Consider the following 22239-nt stretch of genomic DNA (forward strand, 5'->3'; position numbering starts at 1 on the left):
AAATAATTCTCCAGCTTATTTTCCTGTCTTTGGAAAGCGTTACCATAGTATTCAGTTAGAATGAAAAGCGTCAATCTGTAGTTGAAAATAATTGTAGGTGTTTAAAGCAGAAGAACCCTAGACACATTTGATAAATAGATGAAGCCTTCCTGATTTATTTTCTTCATATTTGAAGCCTTCATCTCACATCAATGAAACAGGAGTCTAAAACTTCCACAATAATGAGGTCAGAACATAGCAAAACCATCAAAATACTCAGTGTAATACTACATTTTTATTTTGATCTTGGTAGGTATATTGGTGATGATACTTGGGTTTTGAATTTGCACAGATTTTATTGAAAATTTCTTTAGAACTAAGCTTGTTCTAATGTCTTTTGGTTCTCCATCTGTTTAAATTAGAAACTAAAAATCTAATGTGGTTTACTGGATCTTCAAATTTAGCATATTGCAGAGTCTGCGAGCACTGGTGGCCATGAATGAAAACCTAAAAAGCCAGGAGCAAGAGTTCAAAGCACATTGTAGGGTAAGTTTTAGTATCTTATATAAGGTTTCATTTAAAACTTGGTAAATAAGCATTATACTTCTTCCTGATTTGTTGTCGTGCTGTGTGTCCCTTTCTGTCATCTGTCCACCCCCGCATTTACTGGTATTTTCAGGTTTATAGTGAACATTGCCACCAGCTTGATTTGCAGCTGAATTATGGACAGTTGCCCAGTTGTGCAGTGTATCATATCTACAACAAGGCTGATGACCAAGAAGGTTGGAACTGGATTAACCAGAAGGACTTGCCCCCTGCTCTGAAACAGGGAGGTACAAGAAAAGGCTGCCAAGGCATCTGTCTTAATTAATGTGGCCTTCAATATTCTGTTGTGCTTGGGACTCCCTAATACAGAGCAGTTCCTAGACATGAAATGCCAGATCAGCCCTGTACTAGTCACAGCTTTGGCTCTTCTCGTTCCCATTACCATTCTGCTGAGAGCAACTTGGGATGGGTTGACAGGGAGCACTAAAATGTAAATTTGAGATTGGGCTGTACTAGATACCCCCATGTGCTATTCATAACTTGAAATGGTTTGTCTGTTCTTGGATAATGCAGCGGACAGTGACCTGAGGAGCGGGACAGTGCCAAAGAGGAGGGCTTCATAAAGGCCCCTAGCTTTGGAGCAACCCACCAAAAGAGACAAGACTGAGATGAAGCTATTGCAGTTTTCAGAGCATGTTTCAGTTTTGCTGCTTAATTGCTCTGTTTTGCTGTCCTCTTTACTGCTGTGTTTATGGACTTCCTAGAAATATGGTCAGAGAGAATTGTTTTCATTTTCTTTTATTTAAACAGTAGTGGATGGGATTTAATAGAATGAAAAGAAGTAAAAAGAAATAGCGCCTTGAGGCATAGACTGAGCATAGGAGCCTCATTTTCCCATACATACCCCTTTGGAAAGCTCTAAAGGATTGTAATGAAAACTACCTTGGAAGTTACTTTAGGTTTGTTCATTTTTACAACTGTTGCAGTCCTATGCTCATGCTGTTGCTATTGTAATACTCCTTTGCTTCCTCAGTTTCATTTTCCATGTCACTCATTAGTTGTCTTGGCTGGATCTAGTGTATTTGTAAGAAAGAAATAAATCTGTTCCTGTGTTTGATAAAAGCGGACAGTTTTATGTAATAAGTAATAATGGATGCCTTGCCCTTAAGCAGGGAATGCTCTTGAATCTTAAAAATTTAAATATACAGTGTGTGGTCAGCTCCAGAATTTCGTTAGAGGTGTATGTTGTCACGCTTCTTGCTCTCCCTTGTTAAGAGGATAGGTCTCAGTTAAAAGCAACATACTTTTTTTTTTTTTTTTTTTTTTTTAAGGAAGAAATGGAGAGACTTCAACAAAATATTGAGAATTTGAAAGCTGAGGCAGTGGAAAATGCAGAAGAACAGGTAATAGCAAATGTCAAAGTTTTTATTTTCAATTTGTGTTTTAAAATGTTGGTTTAGGTCCTTCTGACTTTTGGGACATTCTCGTAAGTGTTAAAATATCTGTTGCAATCTCTGAAAAATTCTGTTCTCCCCTACTGGTAAAGCCACTGTTGAGGCTAATAATCATAGAAATACAGTAGACTGAAAATAGCTATTATTCTAGCAGAATCCATTGAGCTAACTCATAGATGCTTTTGTGCCTTTTCCTTCTTTCTTTGTAGTACCAGAGAAGAATCTCTGGATGTTGTGTTAAGAGCAGTGCGTACCTCTGACAAAAACAGGTCTTCCTCAGAAAGCATGTTTGTTTTGGTTGTTTTTTTCTGAACAGTGGATTTATTTGAAGGATGAAAGCACAAGTTTTCAGTGGCTCAGTACATTGCATGCTGTGAGCAGCTGTCAGAGGTTAGGCTTTAACACAAGTGCATCCAGACTGATAGCAATGAATAATGAATGAACAGCAAAGGAAAAGCTTGAATGACTTGTATTTTCAGTGGGTAAACATTTGATACATTTATGCCTCTGAAATGAGGTAGATTACGGGTTCCATGATGCTGCTGTCCTTCTGAACACAGCATGAAAAAATTAAAATGTAAACCTAAATCTTAAATTTTTAAACAAGAAAAAAGTTATCTTAAAGTCCACAATTCAGGAATTCTAGAACACATGTCAGAGAGCTTATGTTCTGTCCTGGGCCATGTTTGTCCTTAAGCCCACCACTGATTCAAAGTATAAACATTCAGACAAGGTGTACGGACAATCTTTCGATACATACCTTCATTTTAAGTGTGACTGTTGTAAAGTACTGGAAAAACCACTGACAAATCTTAAAAACTAAAATATCAAAGCCTTAAAAGCTAGCAAAATGCACTTGTTTACAGTAAAAGATGTCAGTTTTTTAATGCAGATAATGAATCACTGTTAAAAAAAGTAACATCAAATGATGGTGTTACTGTGGGAGCCATTAAATGGAAGATCGACAAATACAGAAAACAAACCCAGTCTGCACATTTTTGCACTACAGCTCTCGTATGCTACCGTAATACACAATTGTTTTGGGTTCTCAAATTTTAGGAGCCGAATAAGATTATAGAACAGCAATACAAAACTGAGAAGGATAAACTTCAAAAGATCCGGTTGTTACTGGTGAGTAACTCTTTGTAAATTTACTTGTACAAAATTATTAACGATTTTCTTATCTTGTAACTTCTCATACTTCTTTTTGTTGTTCTAATTTAAAAAAGTTTTTCTGTCACAAATCAGTTACAAAAAAAAATTAAGCCTCAGCCAGCACTTTTTTAATTAATTATGTAGTAACAAAATGTTGCTGGGGGGGGGGCTTCATCCATTTTAAGAAGAGAACAAGAAGAGGCTTTGTTTTCTCCCCTCCTAACTTTCTATTCAGGCACGAAGAAACAGAGAAATAGCCATTTTACAACGCAGGATTGATGAAGTACCCAGCCGAGCTGAGCTAACACAGTATCAGAAGAGATTTATTGAACTTTACAGTCAGGGTATGTATATCAAGCAGGAACATCCTGCTGAAGGCTAAAGCCCTGGAAGGAGGGCAATTACATTTTAAGCATACAGCATGTAACAACAGCACTTGCTAATTTTGTGGTATTTTAAGGGTCTTTTGGTATTCATGCTATACACCCTATTTTCAAGGTTTTATAAGCTGGCTATGAGAACTTTCCTGAGGGTGAAACTTGATGCACAAGATCTCTGGAGTAAATTTTGTCTGCAACAGGTTCAGTCATTTAGGTTAATGACCAGTGTTTTTAGAAAGTCTTTAATTCACCAGTTACAAATGAGGTTGCTGTAAATTTGACCTGTTTAATTAATTGCTCTTAACATTAGATTATTTTCATCATTTTCAATGATGTAAGATATCTGGTTCTGAACCAAACTATGTCAAGAACTACAAAGTAAAGGCAACTTATTGAAGGGACTGTTTTCTTTCATTTTTTATTTATAAATGTCCTGCAATATCTTGGATCGGAGTACAAATTGTCTTTAACTTTTTTTTTTTATGGTAAGAAGTCAGAAAATGGGAAAATGTGCTTGGTTGACTTTTTGGATAGGCATGTGTTTGCTGTGCATGGATGGTATGGAACATGCAAACTGAATAAAACTTTAAAGTTGTTCCATTAAACTGTTAAGAGACCAGTATACCAACTGGTGTATATTTAATGTAGCTTGTGTATTATCATATGCTAAAATAAGTTTCTACCAAGAAGAACTAGCTAATGTTTTAAAGACATTCTGCATTTATTAAATACGTGTGCAAACCAAGCTCTTGAAGGTTGAGCAGGTCTAAAAGTGTTACTTAACTTTGATTCAAATCCCTTGCCCTGGTAAGGCATAAGGCATCTCTAGTGACATAGTCATGTGCTACCTTCCATGTATGTTGTCTAACTCAGTGTATGGAATAGATGTACTTTAGTGAGTACAAATCCAGTACTGTCTTCCCCCCACTTTGCTTCTTATGTGCCATGTACTTTATTTAATCAAGTCCAGCTATAAAGACAACTTGGTTGTCTTGCACTGAATTTTCTACAGACTGTTTTCTCTGTCATGTCTAAGTGAATTCAGACAAATAATCTAAGAGCATCTACCTGCTCAGAAGATGGGGGGTTCATTTACGTATGAAGTACGGTACATATATATGATTAAGGTCGAAGAGATTTGTGCAGCATTGGGTGTAGATTTAAGATGCTTTGAATTTTATGGGACTTTTGTTTTCTATAGTACAAAATATGTGTAGTAAAAGGATAACACACTGCTCAGTCGTTGATGGGAACCTGTGTTGTACAGGCTAAGCTTTTGGAAAAATGAGCTGAAAATCTCTAGCAAGTTTTTCTATGAATTGTGGTATTTTTTTAGAGGCTTTTCATTTAGCCAGATTCAGGTGATCTTCAGAGTTACCAAACCCCCCTTTTTTTTTTTTTTTCTTTTTTTTAAGTTTGATCGAAGGGCCGTTGGACAAGACAATCTTCAGCGATGCCTTCCAACCTCAGTGATTCTGTGACTCTGTACTAGAATGCTTTTAAATTCCAATATTCCATGCTTTATTTTTCACCTAACTGAACCTCTTCCCTTGAAAACTTTAAGCTGTGATTTCAAGAGAATCAATGAGCCAGTTGGCTCCTTCTTCCTCTTCTTTCTTTGTCTGTCTTGCCTTACACGGGCTCTGGTGTCTGCCCGTAAGGCTTGATAAGCTGGTACAACTTTCTAACCCAGTGGAAATCCTGAAAAGTGTTCTTCTGAGTTGGTATGTAGAATCCATTCATAAAAGATCTGTGACTACCAGAGCTGCCACAAGAAAGGGAAAAGCTGCATGAAGGAAATGGTTTGGGAAAGGCTTCTTCCATTTGGCAGCAGTCCTACAAAAACCAAACTAATTAACAGAGCACACCTGAAGTAAGCCTATTGGCGATCCCTGTGTTCACATAGTTTTTCAAGAAACAGCCCGATTTCAGCATTTGGAAAATCTTTGTGGAACCTGCTGAATAGCCCTTACTAATTTTTCAACCTGTCCCAGGCTTTCCTGAATACCTCAGTGCTTTCAGGCTCCCGGTACTCAGTGTGTTGCTCGAGGCTACAGCATGTGCAGAACATGAGTCACAATCATAATGGGGCAATGAGAAAGCTCTTTGGTCCTGAACATTTTACTACTGCAGAAGTAGTCACTGCTGGATTTCTGTCACTAAAACATTCAACTTCAAGCTGTGGGTTGCTGTTGGGCTTTGGCTGGAGAACAGAATTGTACAAATCAAAAGCTGGAATTTCTTTAAAAATTTGGATGTTTAATGACATTGTGATGTAGGAGGGAGGTCATGCTTACAGTAAGTGGTTTCATTCAAAAGCTTAGTCCAGTGTATCAGTTCAGTAAAGGTTTTATTTAAAGATGGCAACTTGTTAGGCTTTAGAGTTTAATGTGATGAGCATAATTTCACTCAGGTTTATATTTTTTAACCCAAATGTTTTTTCCAGGTTCACGATTCTAGACAGTGCTTAATATATTAACAGTAATTTTTGCTAACTGTCCTTCTCTGTTGAACTCTTTCCTTGGGAATCACAGATATCTTGGGTTTCTTTAGGCGTTGAAAAACTAAAGAATAGATGAACACTCAGCAGATTTGAGAATCAGTCATCGTCTTGTAGGCCCAAAGGGGAATGCATATCTGAGCCTTACCTCCCCCCCACCGAGCTATGACCAACATCTGCTGTAATCACCTAAACCAGAATATTTTATTTGGAAAGAAAGTATTATTTAATTCTATCAGCATGAATAAATTGTAAGAAGAGAAAAAAGGCTTTGAAACAGTAAAAGCTTTCTTGGGCTTCTTGCACGTGTGTAGCTTAAAATATATAGTATAATGCACTCTTTTTTCCACGCAGTAGTATCAGATTATCTGTTTCCTATCTGTCCCTGCCGAGCCTGTGCCTCTCTGCCACCATGGGCAAGCTGTGCAAGGGCAACTGTTAGCAGCACAGCAGCCTGTATGGTGTAAGGGTAAAGCTTATGAAGGAAGGATGAACAGACAGTGGTAAGGAAGCACAGCTGATAGTGCCAACATATGTTCACGTAAAGGACTGTCAGCAGTTGAGGCTTAATTTAAACGGTGGTGTTCTTGTAAAATCTGATAGCTGCAAACCCTGCTGGAGATTGACATGCAGAGGGAATATTCTTCCATAACATATTAAAAAGTGTGTTCCATTCTTGATAGTGGAAAGTATATTATAGAAAGCCTACAAAGTATTTTTACAGATTCCATTTCACCTCATGCTCTCTTATTATTCTACCCTTTTTTTTGTTTGCAGTCTCAGCAACTCACAAAGAAACGAAGCAGTTCTTTACTCTTTATAATACACTGGATGATAAGAAAGTGTATTTGGAAAAGGAGGTAAGAAAATGTTATTACTGTTTTCTAAATATTCAGTCTGTGGAGAAGGAGATAAAGAGCTTTTACTCAGCTTTTACCATATTCAGTCCTGTCAGAGCAGAGTTAACAGTCTTTGTAAGTAAAAATGAAGCAAGTGATTCATAAGAATATTTCTAATGTTGAGGGGGAAATGGCCTGTGTGGTAAAAGTGCTATTAGTACAGCATGTTTGAACTACTCACTGTGTTCACAAAGCACGAGTAACATTTGATTAGTAAGTATCTCTGTCTTGGTATTGCAGGACCAAATTACCCTCTTTTTCTCTTTTTGGTCAATATCTTTTATTATGAACCAATGCTATAGTCAGTAACTTTGGAGAGCAAATTCCAGCTGCTGTCAGCAATGTCAGAGTTAGTTCTCCAGGTCTAAGCCTGCCTACACTGAAGTCACTGGAGATTTTACTGAATCGGGATCAGAAGAGTAGTTTTCTTGAAAGTGACTTGGTTGTTTCTCTCCCCTCTCTCCCTACTATATACAGTTCACCTCTTTCTTGGGGATGACTTAATTGAGTGATTTCAATTTCCTTCACTTCCTGTGACTTCAGTAAAGCTGAAGAAATAGGAGCAGTCAAGACTTGATAAAAATTATGACATTACTTTTAAAATATGTTATGATACTTCAGGCTGCTCTGTTTATTCTAATAAAATAAGAACAGATAGTTTTGCATTACTTAGATATATTTGTTTAGTTTGTGAAACAAGCAGTAGTCAAACTTCTGTGTAAAGACACTTCATCTCCTGTTTTTGAAGATGATGAGCAACCATTCCTTCCCTTAAGCAGCTGATTCTAACACATGTGCTAGATAGTTTTCAGTTTTTCAATTCAGAGAAATCATTAATTTATGTAGCTTCTTTAGAGGGTGTGTGATCCTCACAGTTGCTTGCAGAAGGAATAGTTAAATACAGAAGTATGCTTTAACAATTAACCTATGCTGCATGTACTGCACCTGTGGTAAAACTGTGAGGAGAGGTAGTTGGGGGAGCAGGGGGAACTTTGGCAAACAACTGCTCTTCAGCATAGAATAATGTTAGGCACATACAAAAGCACATTAACTGTGGAGAAAAGAATTACTTCATCCCTTCCCTATTCTCCTACTTAGTTCTACAGTAGCTGAGTACAGTGTACTTGCTTTCATTGTGATAACCTTAAAAAGTGCTGTGTAATGGTTTAACCCCAGCCAGCAACTAAGCTCACTCACTTCCCCCCTACCCAGTGGGATGGGGGAGAGAATCAGGGAAAAAACCCTAAAACTTGTGGGTTGAGATAACAACAGTTTAATAAAACAGAAAGGAAGAAATTAATAATGATAACAATAATAAAATTACAATAATAATAAAAGAATTGGAATATATAAAACAAGTGATGCATAATGCAATCGCTCACCACTTGCTGACCGATGCCCAGTTAGTTCCTGAGCAGTGATCCTCCCCACCCTCCCACCTCAGCCAACTCCCCCATTTCTATACTGGGCATGATGTCCCATGGTCTGGAATACCCTGTTGGCCAGTTTGGGTCAGCTGCCCTGGCTGTGTCCCCTCCCAAGTTCTTTTGCCCCTCCAGCCTTCTTGCTGGCTGGGCATCAGAAGCTGAAAAATCCTTGAGTTAGTTTAAACACTACTTAGCAACAACTGAAAACATCACCATGTTAACAACATTCTTCTCATACTAAACCCAAAATGTAACACTATACCAGCTACTAGAAAGAAAATTAACTCTAACCCAGCCAAAACCAGGATGTGTTCCATGGGAGTCTGCTAGAAAGCTGACCAATGTTCTACTTCTGTGCAGAACTTACTCAGAGATGTAATACCTTTTTCCTTTGGCAAGCGTAGAAGACTGGGCTGCTTCTTACAGATTTTCTGGAGGCCAGGATGGTGAAAAAAAACCCCACAGCTCAGAATACTGTTTTAACACTACCATCTTAAACTTTAACTTTCCGCAGTTTACCCTGATAGAAGTATTTTAAAGCACGACTGCAGTGTCAGGGTAGATCTGGCCCTGTTCTTTTGCAGTAAAGTATTGTACTGCTCTATGAATGTTGTCAGAATCCAAGTTGCATCACAATAAATTTAAAAGTAACTTCTGTGACTAGGTGATTTAACAACACATGTAAATAACATGTAAAAACATCTCAAGTTCTGCACTGAATTGAGCCTTATGGCTTTTTTTCATTGATGTGTGTATATATATATATTTTGAGTTAGGTCAGCGATCGGTACAAAGCAGGATCTTACCAAAGTTTAACCTGCAGTGATGATTGTCATGTGCTCCAGAAATACCTAATTTCTGGGAGACGTTTCAGTTTGGCATGAGACAATGCTGTTTCTAAAAGTTATTCTACCTGATGGTCTCTAAGAGCCTCAAATAAACTGTCTTGGAATTAGTGGTGTAACTTACCTTTTTTGTCTCCTGAAAATATCATTAAGAATTTTCCTTGAAAGTTTTTCAAACATCAACTTCTTACAAACCAACAATGATGATGCCATGTAATGTCAGTTACATATTGAATATTCGGGAACCGTAGCTGTAAAACTTCCATCTCTGTGCAAGAGTGGATGGTATAATGGCTGTCAGCGGTCCTGGCAAATGCCTTACCTAAGTCTGTAAGGAGATAATCACGTGCTTTGTTTTTCTGTGGTCTTTCATTGTTTTTATTTTCTTATTGTAAATGGTGAAATGTATTCATAATATATAATACAGCAGGTTGCAGGTAACAATATACCAGCTTTAAAATACTACATTAAGTAGCAGCTATGGAATTCATATTACTTTAACTTCTCCCCAGTTTAGAGTTTAATACAGATTATTATTTTTTTTATTTCTGTTTTTTGAGGGCAAGCCTGCAAATTTAAAAAGTCTATAGAGATTGTTTTTGAAATGGGCATGTAAAAAACCAGCTGACAGAATACAGAGCAGATGTATTTCATTGTTGTATAAATTGGAAGTACTCTTGCCAATATAATTCAATGCCTTTTGGGGGGTTTTGGGTTGTTTTTTGGTTGGGTTTTTTTGAGTTCCAAGGTGAACTTACATGGATATAATTTCAAAAGACAAATAAATTGATCAAGACTTTCTTTTAGCTTGATGTCAATCACAAGAGAGGGGTCTGAATGTCTTCTAATGCAGTCATAACTTTGTTAAATGTATAGTATGGTTGAGGTTTCCTTGTGTTTCATTTAATATTAGAACCAAAGTTTCAGCAAGTAAATATTGTCTAGTAATGTACAAAAGATGCCTTTGGCATCTGTGCCTCAGAAAGATTTCTGGAATAAGCTTGCAGGTTTTTTTGTCTTTTTTTTTTTTTTTTTTTTTTTTTCCTCCTACCAAAACCAACCATTTCATAAAATATGCTGAGTGTAATTGCTTTAAAATAACAATACCAGGAATTGTTATACAGTGGAATTTTGGCTATAAAGGTTATAGTTCTGACATGAAAGGTCTCTGTGACTATGGTTCATGTTTTAATCATATTTTGTGAAAGATTCATTTTTAAAATGCTTTTAAACTAATTTTTTCATAACATCTTTGAATTTTGGGGTTTATACACTGATTTTACTGTTTGTAATGTAACTCATCAGCACTCTTACTATGCAATAGCTGTGCAGTATTACTTTTCGTGACTTGAATGTTTTGCGATATAAACTGCACTTACATTCTTAAAGACATGCTTACTGGAAATATCTTGAGGCAGGGATGTGGATTTGGCTAATATTGATGAGTCATGCAGTAATATCTTTCCTCTAAGTAACAGGAATTCTTAAGCATCTTAGCTGCTTTGGAGTCTGTTCAGAATTTGTTTGAATTTTTTAAAGGTCAGGAACAACTTCGGATTCTGCCATGCATGTGCTTATAGCTGTCTCATTCTGCTTTCTGTGGCTCCTCCACTGGGATAGATTTTACTAATACAAAAGGATCATGGTTTCTCTTCTGAAAGCAAGCTCAGGGTGATTTTCATACATCTGGATGCTTGCCAGGGCAATATCTATATAGTCAATTGTTTGAACTACATATCATTTCTTCTAATTCACAGGTTAACTTACTGAATTCTATTCATGACAACTTTCACCAGTAAGTAATAGTCCTTTTGTTCTTGATAGTTGCAATGAGTCATATGGTTGGTTGGAAAAGTAGGAGTGGGCATGAGTTGCAGAGACTAAAAATCTGTTAGAAATTTCTATAAACATAAACTGCTTTATAAAATACTTATTACTTCTGTTTAAGCCAATGTTTGAGGAATCACAGACTTGGAATTACCTAACTTTTATAGCCAACATATGTTATTAATATCTGGCTTTTCAGTTGCAGTTGTGGAAAGAAATCATTCGGTCATAATTTTCCTGGTATTAATTTGAATATTTTTCTCCATTTTGTGAAGTTGTGGTGTCATGGTTTAACCCCAGCCAGCAACTAAGCACCAGGCAGCCGCTCACTCACTCCCCCCCATCCAGTGGGCTGGGGGAGAAAATTGGGGAAAAAACCCCCAAACTCCTGGTTTGAGATAAGAACCGTTTAATAGAACAGAAAAGAAGAAACTAATAATGATAATGATAACACTAATAAAATGACAACAGCAGTAATAAAAGGATTGGAATGTACAAATGATGTGCAGGGCAATTGCTCACCACCTGCCAACCAACACCCAGCCAGTCCCCGAGTGGCGATTCCCTGCCCCCCCACTTCCCAGTTCCTAAACTAGATGGGGCATCCCATGGTCTGGAATACCCCGTTGGCCAGTTTGGGTCAGCTGCCCTGGCTGTGTCCTGTGCCACCTTCTTGTGCCCCTCCAGCTTTCTCGTTGGCTGGGCATCAGAAGCTGAAAAATCCTTGACTTTAGTCTAAACACTACTGAGCAACAACTGAAAACATCAGTGTTATCAACATTCTTTGCATACTGAACTCAAAACATAGCACTGTACCAGCTACTAGGAAGATACTTAACTCTATCCCAGCTGAAACCAGGACATGTGGTTATTACATTACGTACAAAACATTGGACTTGGACATATTTCAGACATGTTTATTATAAACTAACTCTGTATTTAAAGGTTTTGATATAGTGTGAAGTCTTTAGGTAAAGTCACGGTTCTCTTTGAAGTTTGAGGTCAAGTATCAGTCTGTGATGCTGCTAGCATTTATTTTTCTCTGTGTTTTTTTGACTTCAGAAAAAGAAGTCCAGTATGAATTTTTTTCACAGCAGTACAGTTCAGGAGAGTCATGGGGGAGGCGATGGCCATTTAATAATTTTAAACAATTCTTCTGATTTTTTTTTTTCTAATTCTGTTGTGAGATTCCAAGCTGGTTTGTTTTTTTTTTTTCCCCCCGAGTAACTATCTCTTTACTTGCTTCTATACACTTGTGTCCTTCTGTGTTTTGTCAGAAATTTTGATATTTTATGGGGGGTTTTTTCCTATTGTGATATCCAAAACTTCTAATTACAACAGAACTAGGAATAAGTATTTCAGATGTTTTCCTTTACAGCATGGATTGTAGATCTGTTTTTCTCAGTGATGAGATCCTTTTGATGCTGTCCAGTCAATAGCAACCAATACTGTAACTGACAACTGGGTTTTGGATTGGTTTTTTTGTTGGGTGGGTGTGAGGGGGAGGATTGTATTTTCTTTGGTTTATTTTTCTTAATCTGTTTAAGATATGTTACAGGTCTAAAATTACTTCTGGGCTTTCCCTATTAGGGTGTGAATTTATTTTTTAGAATATTTACTGATCTTCTAGTCCTCCACTTGCCTTCTTAATATTCACAACATCTGGTTTTCTTAAAAGTGTGTGCTTTTGGTTAGTTACTAGCAATTTATTTCTGTACAACACATGAGAGAATGGAATAGACTTGAGCTGACAGGAAGAACACTTGTGATGAGCTCTGTACTCTGTGTTCCCATCTCTTTGATAGTTTATACCACCTGAAGAACTGCACTGTTACTTGAAATCAGTGATTAAAAAGGTGAATTTTTACATAGAACACTAAGCAATGTGAATCCTTGGACATGGGTAAATATGCAAGACAACAGTAGATGAGACAAGTTGTCCCACATCCCTGTCAGTTATCTTTTTTCTTTCCAGAGCAATGGCATCTTCTGGTTCTCGTGAGCAGTTTTTACGACAGATGGAGCAGATTGTAGAAGGCATCAAACAGAATCGAATGAAGGTCTGAGACTCTTCTCACTTTCTTTGCTAGAGCCTGGGAATTACTTCAGAAAAGCCTCTTGGATAATAACTGTGCATGGAGAAATCCATTACATGAGGTGCAAATTAAGCAAGCAACTAACAAGTATTATTTTTTTTCACATTCATAAGAAACTTCTCACCACTAAAATGTTAATGAATAGAGTAGAACAGAGGTATTGTAACACCTCTTTCCTGTCAGGAAGCTTATACCCTTAACTTCATTATTGGCAGCGTAGTGATTTCAGATGCTTGAAACAGCTGTGTGTCACTGAAGTAAATGGGAATTTTTCCATTTGGATTGCATGGGGCTGTCAGACCTGTGTCTCAGGGACGGTTTCTCAGGCAAGTGGATCTGACTGAAGCTGCTTTCTGCTGCTGAAGGGGGTCAGCAGCACCTCACTCTAGAGTCCCAATCTTCAGCTTCCCTTGTCCCAGTTGCAGCGCTCATCTGACACGTTGTTGAATCCACTCGGGTGTTTTTTCATTGTTTTTATTGGTTTTAACCTGATTTAGAAAAGGCTCAGCATTGATGATGAGTGTGTTGTGTCCACATAGCAAGTGAAAGGGGTTTGTGGGTGAGCAGAGCCCCAGTTCAGAGAAGACAAAACTGCTGGTAACATTTGGGGGCTATTTTGTAAAAGCACAGTCTCAGTGGACTTGTGTGAAGTGATCTTGGGGCAATGCAAGCATGAGGTCCAGCAGCGGCTCCAAGTAAAGCTGTCCACAGGCATATTTGTGTACAATGGATAGGCTTAAGTATTTCTCGATAATGGCAGTTACTAACTTGTAGCTATTGTGTTGTTTCACTCTTTTATTTTCATATGCGAACTTAGGCATATTTTCCCAAGTCCCATAAAGGGGCTTTGAGTTTCTTTTCTCTATAGAGCCAGAAAATTCTTGGTAGTAGATTATAGCTGTTCTTTATTTGAGCTTAAATGGAAGTATGATAGACTATGAATCAATATATACTAGAGTGTGTACTGAAAGTGCAGTCTCTCCGGATATTGGGCTTTTTTATCTCAATAGCTAAATAGAAACTTCAAGTACAAAATATGGTAAGCATGTGTATGTAGAAAAAACAGAATGGGATGCAACTCAAGCTGTAGTAAAGCTCTTTCGCACTAGTAAACTCTACTATAAAAATGTATGACATTTACTATAGACTGATGTGTTCAAAGAGGTGGCTAGTTCATTGTCTTTTTTTGCAATGAATTATTTGCTTGGCCTCTTATTTTCAGAGAGGACAAAATGACAACAAAGAATAGTGATATTGGTGGTTGTATGGATGGGTAATCTTTCTGTCTTCAAGGCTGTTGACATAATGAGTGACTCGGTGTCAAACAGATTGTGAAAATACTTTAGAACAGTGCAGTTCTGACTAGTGAAGGTGAACTTGAAGATAATTACATTTCTTTCTTTTGGAAAAAAGACATTATTTTAATTGCTGCAGCAAGCAACTGCCCTAAATTGAAACTGTACAGGAGTTCAGTTTTTTGTTTCCTGTCTTGTCCTCCATTATGCACACAGAACCACGTGGGTAACAGCACAGCAGATGCAAGGAGTGGAAGCAGACTGAGAGCTCTGCTGTGACTGACTTCAGGTTCTTGCAATTGAACTCTTAAATCTTTGAAGTCCATAAAATCCTTCTAGACTCTCTTAATATATTCTCAAATGAAATCAAAAGTTTAAGCTGCTTCATGTACAGATAAAGGAGAGGGAAGTGAATTGGAGCTATGATGTCAGATGGCTCATTCCTTTGGGGGAAAATACAATTTCAGCATCCCTGATGGCTGCTGAAAGCAGTGGCAGCTCACATCACTTGTGCTGTGTTCCTGCAGTGGCAGTTTGGCCACTTGCATATTGTGAGAGTGTTCACAAGTGACGTTTCATTCCTAGGTGTGGGTGTCTGAATCATCAGGAGGTGGCAGTTACAACTAATGGAGAAAAACAAGAGTTTCTGAATGAAAAAGCTAAGCTTATGTCGATTGAGAGAAAAAAATTGGTTGTTAGTGATTGTGTAGATAATAATTCGGTACCTTCTAATAGTTGATTTCTCAATGCCAGTGAAGATACTGACAACAAACGGAAGCTAAGAAAGTTTTAACAATTCACATGGTTCCTTGGGGAACAGCTCTGCAGCAAAAGGAAAGGTTTTCTTATTCTTCACTTAGGAAATGTCTGTCAGATGACTTTTCCAACAGACAGGCTAGCTGCACGCTGCAAGGGTTATTCATCCCCGTGATGGTTTAGTCTTACTGGTTCAGCTTCTGTCTGCAGTGCATTAGAAGTGCTCACAGTCAGTTTCACGATTCACTTTTAAAGTACATCCACTTTAACTGTTTTCTGTACAGCCCTGAAGACCTTATACCTGAAGAGAAATTTCAGTTTTCAAAGCCCGTCATATTGTAACTGCATCGTAAAAGACACCTAAGGAGAAATCAGACATACTTGTTTCCAAGAAGGAGTAACTTGCAAACAAGCATTTCGATGTGATAACAGATATTCATGAGACTTTCTGAGGACAGAGCAGGCCAGTTTCTACTGAGAGGAGCATGTTGAGAGATTTGCCGTGGTCATGCATAAAGGAAGCAGTTTATCAAAGGATAGTACTAGGGGCCTTATCTCTTCACAAGAATCTAGTTCCTAGATGTTTTAGCAATGTTCTTTTTAGCCTTGTCCTAAAGGAATAGGATGCATGTGAAAATGTATTTTTTCTGTATTAATACGTGATGCTTTTTCTTCCTCAAGCATAACTTTAAAAACCTACTGGCCCTGATAAGTTATGTTAGGAGAGATTCCCTGATGTTTCGGACAGCAGCTGGCTTTGTAAAGGAGATGTACCTTCTTAGCAGTGTTCATACTCAGGGAGAGTTTGGGATCTGCTGATTTCTTTTAGGCATAAGAATCAATAAGATCAATGTTGATACCTAAATCTAGAAATACAGTGAGTTCTGCTGCTGTGGAATTACCTGCTTGTTTGGGCTTCAGGGGATTCTTGCGGTTTTTGGAATTGCATTTTTCCCTGTCAAAATTTAGGAGGCGAAAGTGTGTTGGAGAGAATGCAAAATTAATCTGGGGGGAGAGGAATACAACAGGGCTTTTTATGTGGTTGTGCCCTAGCACCAGTGGGAGGGAGGGAAAATTTACTCCCTAGACTAGCAGCAAACTTGTCTATGATGCTGCGATGGAAGAACTTCATTAGAACTACACCTGAGAGGAAGGCAGTCTGTTCTATAATAAGAACCAGTCCTTCTCAGGTTTAGGGACTTAAGTTACATTTGTCACAACTTTGGCACAAGGAGAAAAGAAAAGAGATTTCTTACATGTGGGTCTTGAGCAAGTGCAGCATTGCATTGGAAGGCAAAGATGTCTCCTGCCCTCCCTGTTTGATACAACTAACAAAACAGTTAAGACAAGATCTCAGTGTTGCATCAAAAACCTTTCTTTTTTTCTTTTTTTCTTTTTTTTTTTTTTTTTGTTAATTAATTTCACTGTGTCATTGTTGTGGTAGGATTGTTCAGTGAGCAAGATGCCTGGCTTGCAGAGATGTGAGCCTTAGTTTAATTCTGAATGTTACCTGTAGTGCCACTGGTACTGAGACTTCAGCATTAGGGTTTTAATTTTTTTTTTTTAAGACCTGGCCTCAAGGTTCGTTGCATTTAAAGCATGAGCCAGGGGTATCATTTATGAAGCATCTGTCTCCCATTGTCTATTATAGAGAGTTGTTCCTTATCCAGTATATATGTGTGTTTTGTGTGTGTATTCCTTATACAGTGTATGATCTCTTATCCTTCCTGTATACCAACAGATGGAAAAGAAGAAGCAAGAAAACAAAATGCGAAGAGACCAGTTGAATGATGAATACTTAGAGCTTCTAGAGAAACAGAGGCTTTACTTTAAAACAGTGAAAGAATTTAAAGAGGTAAGAACATTTTTGCTAATGTAAACAGTCAAGTGTTCAGTGACGCATTTTGGCTTGACTTGTGCATTAATATATGCACAAGATTTCCTGACATGATGCATACCACACCATGTTCACATTGTCTCTTGGTGGTTATCCCCACGTGATTCTTGGACCCGGAATTTGATTCTGGAAATTCTTTTCTCACTGATAGACTAGCACCCTTCCGTGTTACGGGGAAGGACAATTTGTTACCGAGCAAGCTGTATATGTGGGTTTCAAAATGGAATCTCTTGAAGATCTGTGAGCAGTTGGGTATTGGAGCAAAGAGGGTTGTGGAAATGTGTGAATAAGGGAGGTAATTCAGAGTCTCAGTAGTTACAGATACCTTTAGGAACCAGCCTTATTTTCTCACCACTGTGAAAGCACTGTTTAACATTTCATTGATTTAGCTGTTCCCAAGCTTTTCATCATAATGTGCTTCTGTTAATTATTGTCTCCATGATAAAGAATGACAAAGTAGTGCTGCCAGGCCAAATTGTCATTTGGCTTCAGATGTTTGAGGAAAAACATCTTTCTGTAATTTGTCCTACTTTTTTCTGAGACAGTTCCTTCCTATTTCAGACAGTGTATTCTGGGGGAATGACAGAGACTGTTCAGCTAATTTTCTGACATACATAAATTTATGTCCTAGGTGGAGAAATCAGGTGGATTTTTTTTCTTTTTTTTTTTTTTTTTTTTTTTTTGAGGCATAAATAAGCCATTTTTCTTCCACTGCCTTGTAAGGGAACTTCTACTTAACCTTCCTGTCCTTTAAATGAAGTCATGGTTGTGGTATTGAAAACAGGTGGTATGTACTTATGTAAATATATTTCTTGACCTAGAGTTGTTCCCTGAACACTGACTTTTTTGCAAAGTGTCTTGTGAAGTTCCAGATCACCTAAAAGTAATCTCAATTTCAGATTTATTCAATTTATAAGTAAAAAGGTGGGTTTACTTTTGCTGCTTGTAACAGCTTTAGATGAATGGTCAAGCAGCATTACTTTTGGCTTGAAAGTTGTAAAGTTTAATGAGTATTACCATTGGAATAACATTATGGATGAATCAGAATTATCTTCAGCTCATCACTCACTCCATACTACATTGGATTTTGGAGACCTTTCAAAATAAAAGGGTTTAGTTTTGCTGATGTGAAGATATAACTAGTAGAGGTAAGAGCAACTACCTCCTCACTTGTTTGCTTTCTGTTAACAGGAATGCCGTAAGAATGAAATGCTGCTGTCCAAGCTGAAAGCTAGTTCTTCCTGAAGAACTCCAGCTGTTGAAGTTTATAGATGATTGTTCAGTCCATTGAATCTCTTTTGTGAGGTGACAGTTAAAACTGCAATGTAGATATATATAGATATATATAAAAAATATATATACACACAGCTGTAAAAGTCTGGTTTTTTTTCCAGTATGTATTCAGTTTCACATTCCTTCATCACATGGCTGTATTATTCATTATTGCCTCCACTAAACAGTAAAGAGTTAATGCAGTACAGCAAAATAGAAATATTGTCTAATTTTATTTATTTGGGTTTGGTTTTTTCCCACAGTAAGGACAATGGGGATGCTTTTTATTTGGGTTTTAACACTGAATTAGGTCAAGATTCTGGAATAAGTAGATATGTACTGTTGCTAATATGTCCAGTACCATAAGATGAGCACTGCAGAATGCAATGTTTTGTTAATTTTGGCCAAAAAGCTCAACAGAATGAGATTCTTGAAACTCTCTTCATCAGTTAATAACTTCATATTACTTTAATTTACACTCTAGCCATAGATAAGATTCCAAAGGGTAAAAATTAATTTCTAACGGTTAAGACATAAGAAAATGGAAACTTACCTTGGATAATTCCTGGTGTAAAATTATAGATCTATATTTTTATAAAGTTTAGCTGTTGTATAAATTTCTTTGAAATTTCATTTTTATATAGAGAGAGTGTGCTTGTTAAATTAATAACTCCAGGAAAAAACACCGTAATCACTAGGACCATCATGTTATCCCTGGCTGGGATGAAAATCAAAGTCTGTCTCACCTTTAATATAGGAAGATACAGATTCAGACGTTCTGCTCAAATGAACTGATGCTCACCTTTTGAAGACAACAACCTATTTACCCTGCTGAAGATTTGCCCTTGAAACTTAAGAAACTTTGTGGAACACTTTCTAAAACATTTTTCTATCTGTATATACAGTATTTTATAATTCAAACAGTTGTTTTTTGTACTTAACATCAGGATTTTGGACTGACTTCTTAATGTACATCACATCTTCAGGAGAAGAAAAACCATGTTCTTTTTCCAAGTAACACTGATGACAGTGCTGGTTGATTTACTTTCTATGGCAGCGAATAAAAAATAAAGAATGTTTGCAATCCAGTGACCTGCTGTTATTGTGTTTTTCAGGTGGAACTTGCTTTAGAAACCTTAATATGCTTTTGAATTACGAGTGCATTAAAAGATGAATTGTGTCAATATTCACTCATACGGATGTTTTCATGTGTCACATAGCAATCAGTAACATTTTGTTTTCCCTTGCTGCTTTTGGTAGGCTTGGTGTTCTGGTGTTTGGCACAAACTATCAAACATGGTATATGGAAAGGAGGTCCATGGAGGGTTGTATTTGTCTTCCATAAGCATCAGCTTAAGGTACAGAATTCTCAGTGGAGACGGCATGAGTTCGTCACACTACAATACCTGACTCCACTCCTTTTGAATACAATGGAAGGTTTGAGATTAGCATGTGAATTTGTGCAAACTCTGTAGCATTGAACATGGAAGAACATAGGCATTTGTTAAGCCTTGCATAAAGAGATTGTTGATGTACTGTCCAGGTAAAATGCAGTGAGCTACCAGAACTGTGGTAGACTAGGTTCAATGTGATGTACCTTCTCATAGATGAGACTGTGTTTTTTGTAACAACTTGAAACGCTTCTCCTGGTCCTTCAGTACAACCAGAAAAAAAACCTTTCTACTGAGCCAGCTGGTATCTTACTCCCCCACACTCATTAGTGGCGGAATATATACAGGCTGCTCCTCTTGTATGTATTCAAAAAGTGAGTCTTCCTAGAGCTAGTGAAATAATGAAGGCAAAATTACATTCTGAGTACCTTCAAAGAAGGAAAATGTACTGTAAGAGTTCCTTCAAAGAAGGACATTTGCATTGAGTGCTACTTGCAGACTTTCTGTAGTCAGCTTTGATATTAGGAAACATTATTTATGTCTACAAACTTAGCCCTTGATAAAAACTGTAATTCTTTTTCTTTGTCATATGTAAATCAAATAATTTAACTTTGGCACCAAGATAACCTGTTTGTGAATTCAAGCTGTGATGTATTTGCATACCATGCACTTCTAAAAGAATAACTTGACTGGACATTTCAATTTGGGTTTTGCAATTTTCATCAAAATTGCTTTAGTATCGAGCAAAATTTCCTAGGTAGGGTAAGTAATGAAATTCCAGGTAGAATAAATGATGTGATTGTTCAGTGTATCATTAAACTTCATGCTTACCTGTTACAAACACTGTAACCTGGAAACTTTGACATGGAATGCAAAAACATTAGATCCATTGCTCTGGCTAGGAGCTAGTGATTTTGACTAAGATAGTTAAATCTGGGTTTTGTGAAGATCCAGTTATTGCTCATAGAAAAGAAATCAGAGTCCAGATTATAACTTACTGTAATGAGTCAATTTCTTTCTACAATAGATGGAAATCTAGGACAACTGGACACTATCTTTGCTTCCAGATCCCGGTGTAAAAATGAGAGGAAGGAGGCTGGAGAGGTATGGAAAATGTTACTTGAGCTGTTCCTTGCTTTCTGTTGCAGGCTGTATATGGGGGTACCGTTTCTTCTGATACCTGGGGAGGAACCAAAATGAAAGAGGCACTTCTAATGGCAAACTTTGTTCCTCCTCCTGCTTAACTTAATGACTGTCAGGCTTAACTATTACATCAGGTTGTCCTCAGTCAATTTTAGTGTGGAGGAACAAGTACACAACAATCCTGCTAAACAGAAACAACTAAGTTACCATTTTACTGAAAGCCAAAATTGACAGCTATTTGTCAACATGAAGGGCAGTGACAGGATGTAATTTCTAAGTGGAGATTTCAAAGAAAGGAGGGCAGTGCTTTAAAGTGGTTATTTTCCTCTAAGTCAATAAGCTTCAGTGTGTACCATGTCTTTGCTAGAGATTTAAGGTCTTTTTGTATACTTATTACACTAATTTTTTGATCTACAGAATTAAAAATATTTTTAATGCCCCCAGTTTGGTGATTGGAGCTGTACAGCTGAGGCACTAAATTCTGGGAGTGTAGATGTATGTATACAAAGGACTATACAAATGTATAGCAAGCAGAACCTCTTTTAATTCTCCATTTGAGCTGGTTGCTACAGAGGAGCTAAGAGTTTCTCAGAATTTTACCTCAGTATTGCTGGATTTCTTTGACTGTTTAAAGAGAAAGATCTTGCCTTGAATTAATTTGATGTTACCAGGCTTGTAAAATAACATTTACAGGACTTGTAGCAAAACTTCTTTTCTTTTTCTATTTGACAGAGCCTGTTCAGAGCTTTAATTTGCATTTAAATAAATTTAATTATTTTGATATGCTGATGAATAAACTGCTGTAAGGTAAGTCTGCTCTTTGTTTCAGAAGCTGAGACAGTCTCTGAACTTAAGGCATACACTTGCCGTTTAGACCGTGACAGCTTTCTTTAAATGCAGTTCCACAAGTGCACTTGTAAAATATCTTTTGAGAGTGAAATCAGTGACATACACCTAATCCAAACATGACAAAATCCAATCTTTTTGTTACAGTATACCAAAATGAATGGAGTACTGCACCAAGTCACTTGATTGGAATAAAAGAAAATCTTTGAAGGCAAGTTAAAATGCGACCAATTTTTTTTTTTTTTAGGTTTTTTTCCCTTCTTTCTCTTTATTTTGTGAAAAATTATTATTGAAGTGTGACCTTAGTGTGTAGGTTCTTGAAGCAAGCAGCATTTGATGGGGGAGAAATGTATGACATGCAAAAACATTTTGCTGTGTGTCAAAGTAGCACGTTGTACTCTTTATTATCTGGTGACGCTATGGTATGGGTATACCCAGCCATATAGGAGATAGCAAAACTTTGTTGAAATTTCTTTAGAAACATAAAATCACTTGCATGAGAGAAAGGGTATTACTTCTTTTAGGTCCCGC

At 37.3% G+C, this 22239-nt stretch overlaps 1 protein-coding gene across 4 annotated transcripts in view; it reads left to right on the forward strand.

Moving 5' to 3' along the window:
* Positions 1-19412, forward strand: part of CCDC93 (coiled-coil domain containing 93) — a 53852-nt gene extending 34440 nt beyond the window's left edge. Inside the window, exons 15-23 of one of the 4 annotated variants that reach the window (XM_049813551.1) lie at positions 444-525; positions 1857-1928; positions 3039-3110; positions 3370-3478; positions 6792-6874; positions 10943-10980; positions 12988-13072; positions 16901-17014; positions 18248-19412. In XM_049813551.1, coding sequence (XP_049669508.1) covers positions 444-525; positions 1857-1928; positions 3039-3110; positions 3370-3478; positions 6792-6874; positions 10943-10980; positions 12988-13072; positions 16901-17014; positions 18248-18301 — 709 coding nt within the window. In that variant the 3' untranslated portion in view covers positions 18302-19412. Of the gene's footprint in view, positions 1-443; positions 526-1856; positions 1929-3038; positions 3111-3369; positions 3479-6791; positions 6875-10942; positions 10981-12817; positions 13170-16900; positions 17015-18247 lie in introns of those variants that run through there. The other 3 variants (XR_007507607.1, XR_007507606.1, XM_049813552.1) reach the window with 3 other exon arrangements.
* The last annotated feature ends 2827 nt before the right edge of the window (positions 19413-22239 follow it).

The sequence above is a fragment of the Accipiter gentilis genome, chromosome 1 (assembly GCF_929443795.1).
Source record: "Accipiter gentilis chromosome 1, bAccGen1.1, whole genome shotgun sequence".
Lineage (NCBI taxonomy): Eukaryota > Metazoa > Chordata > Aves > Accipitriformes > Accipitridae > Astur > Astur gentilis.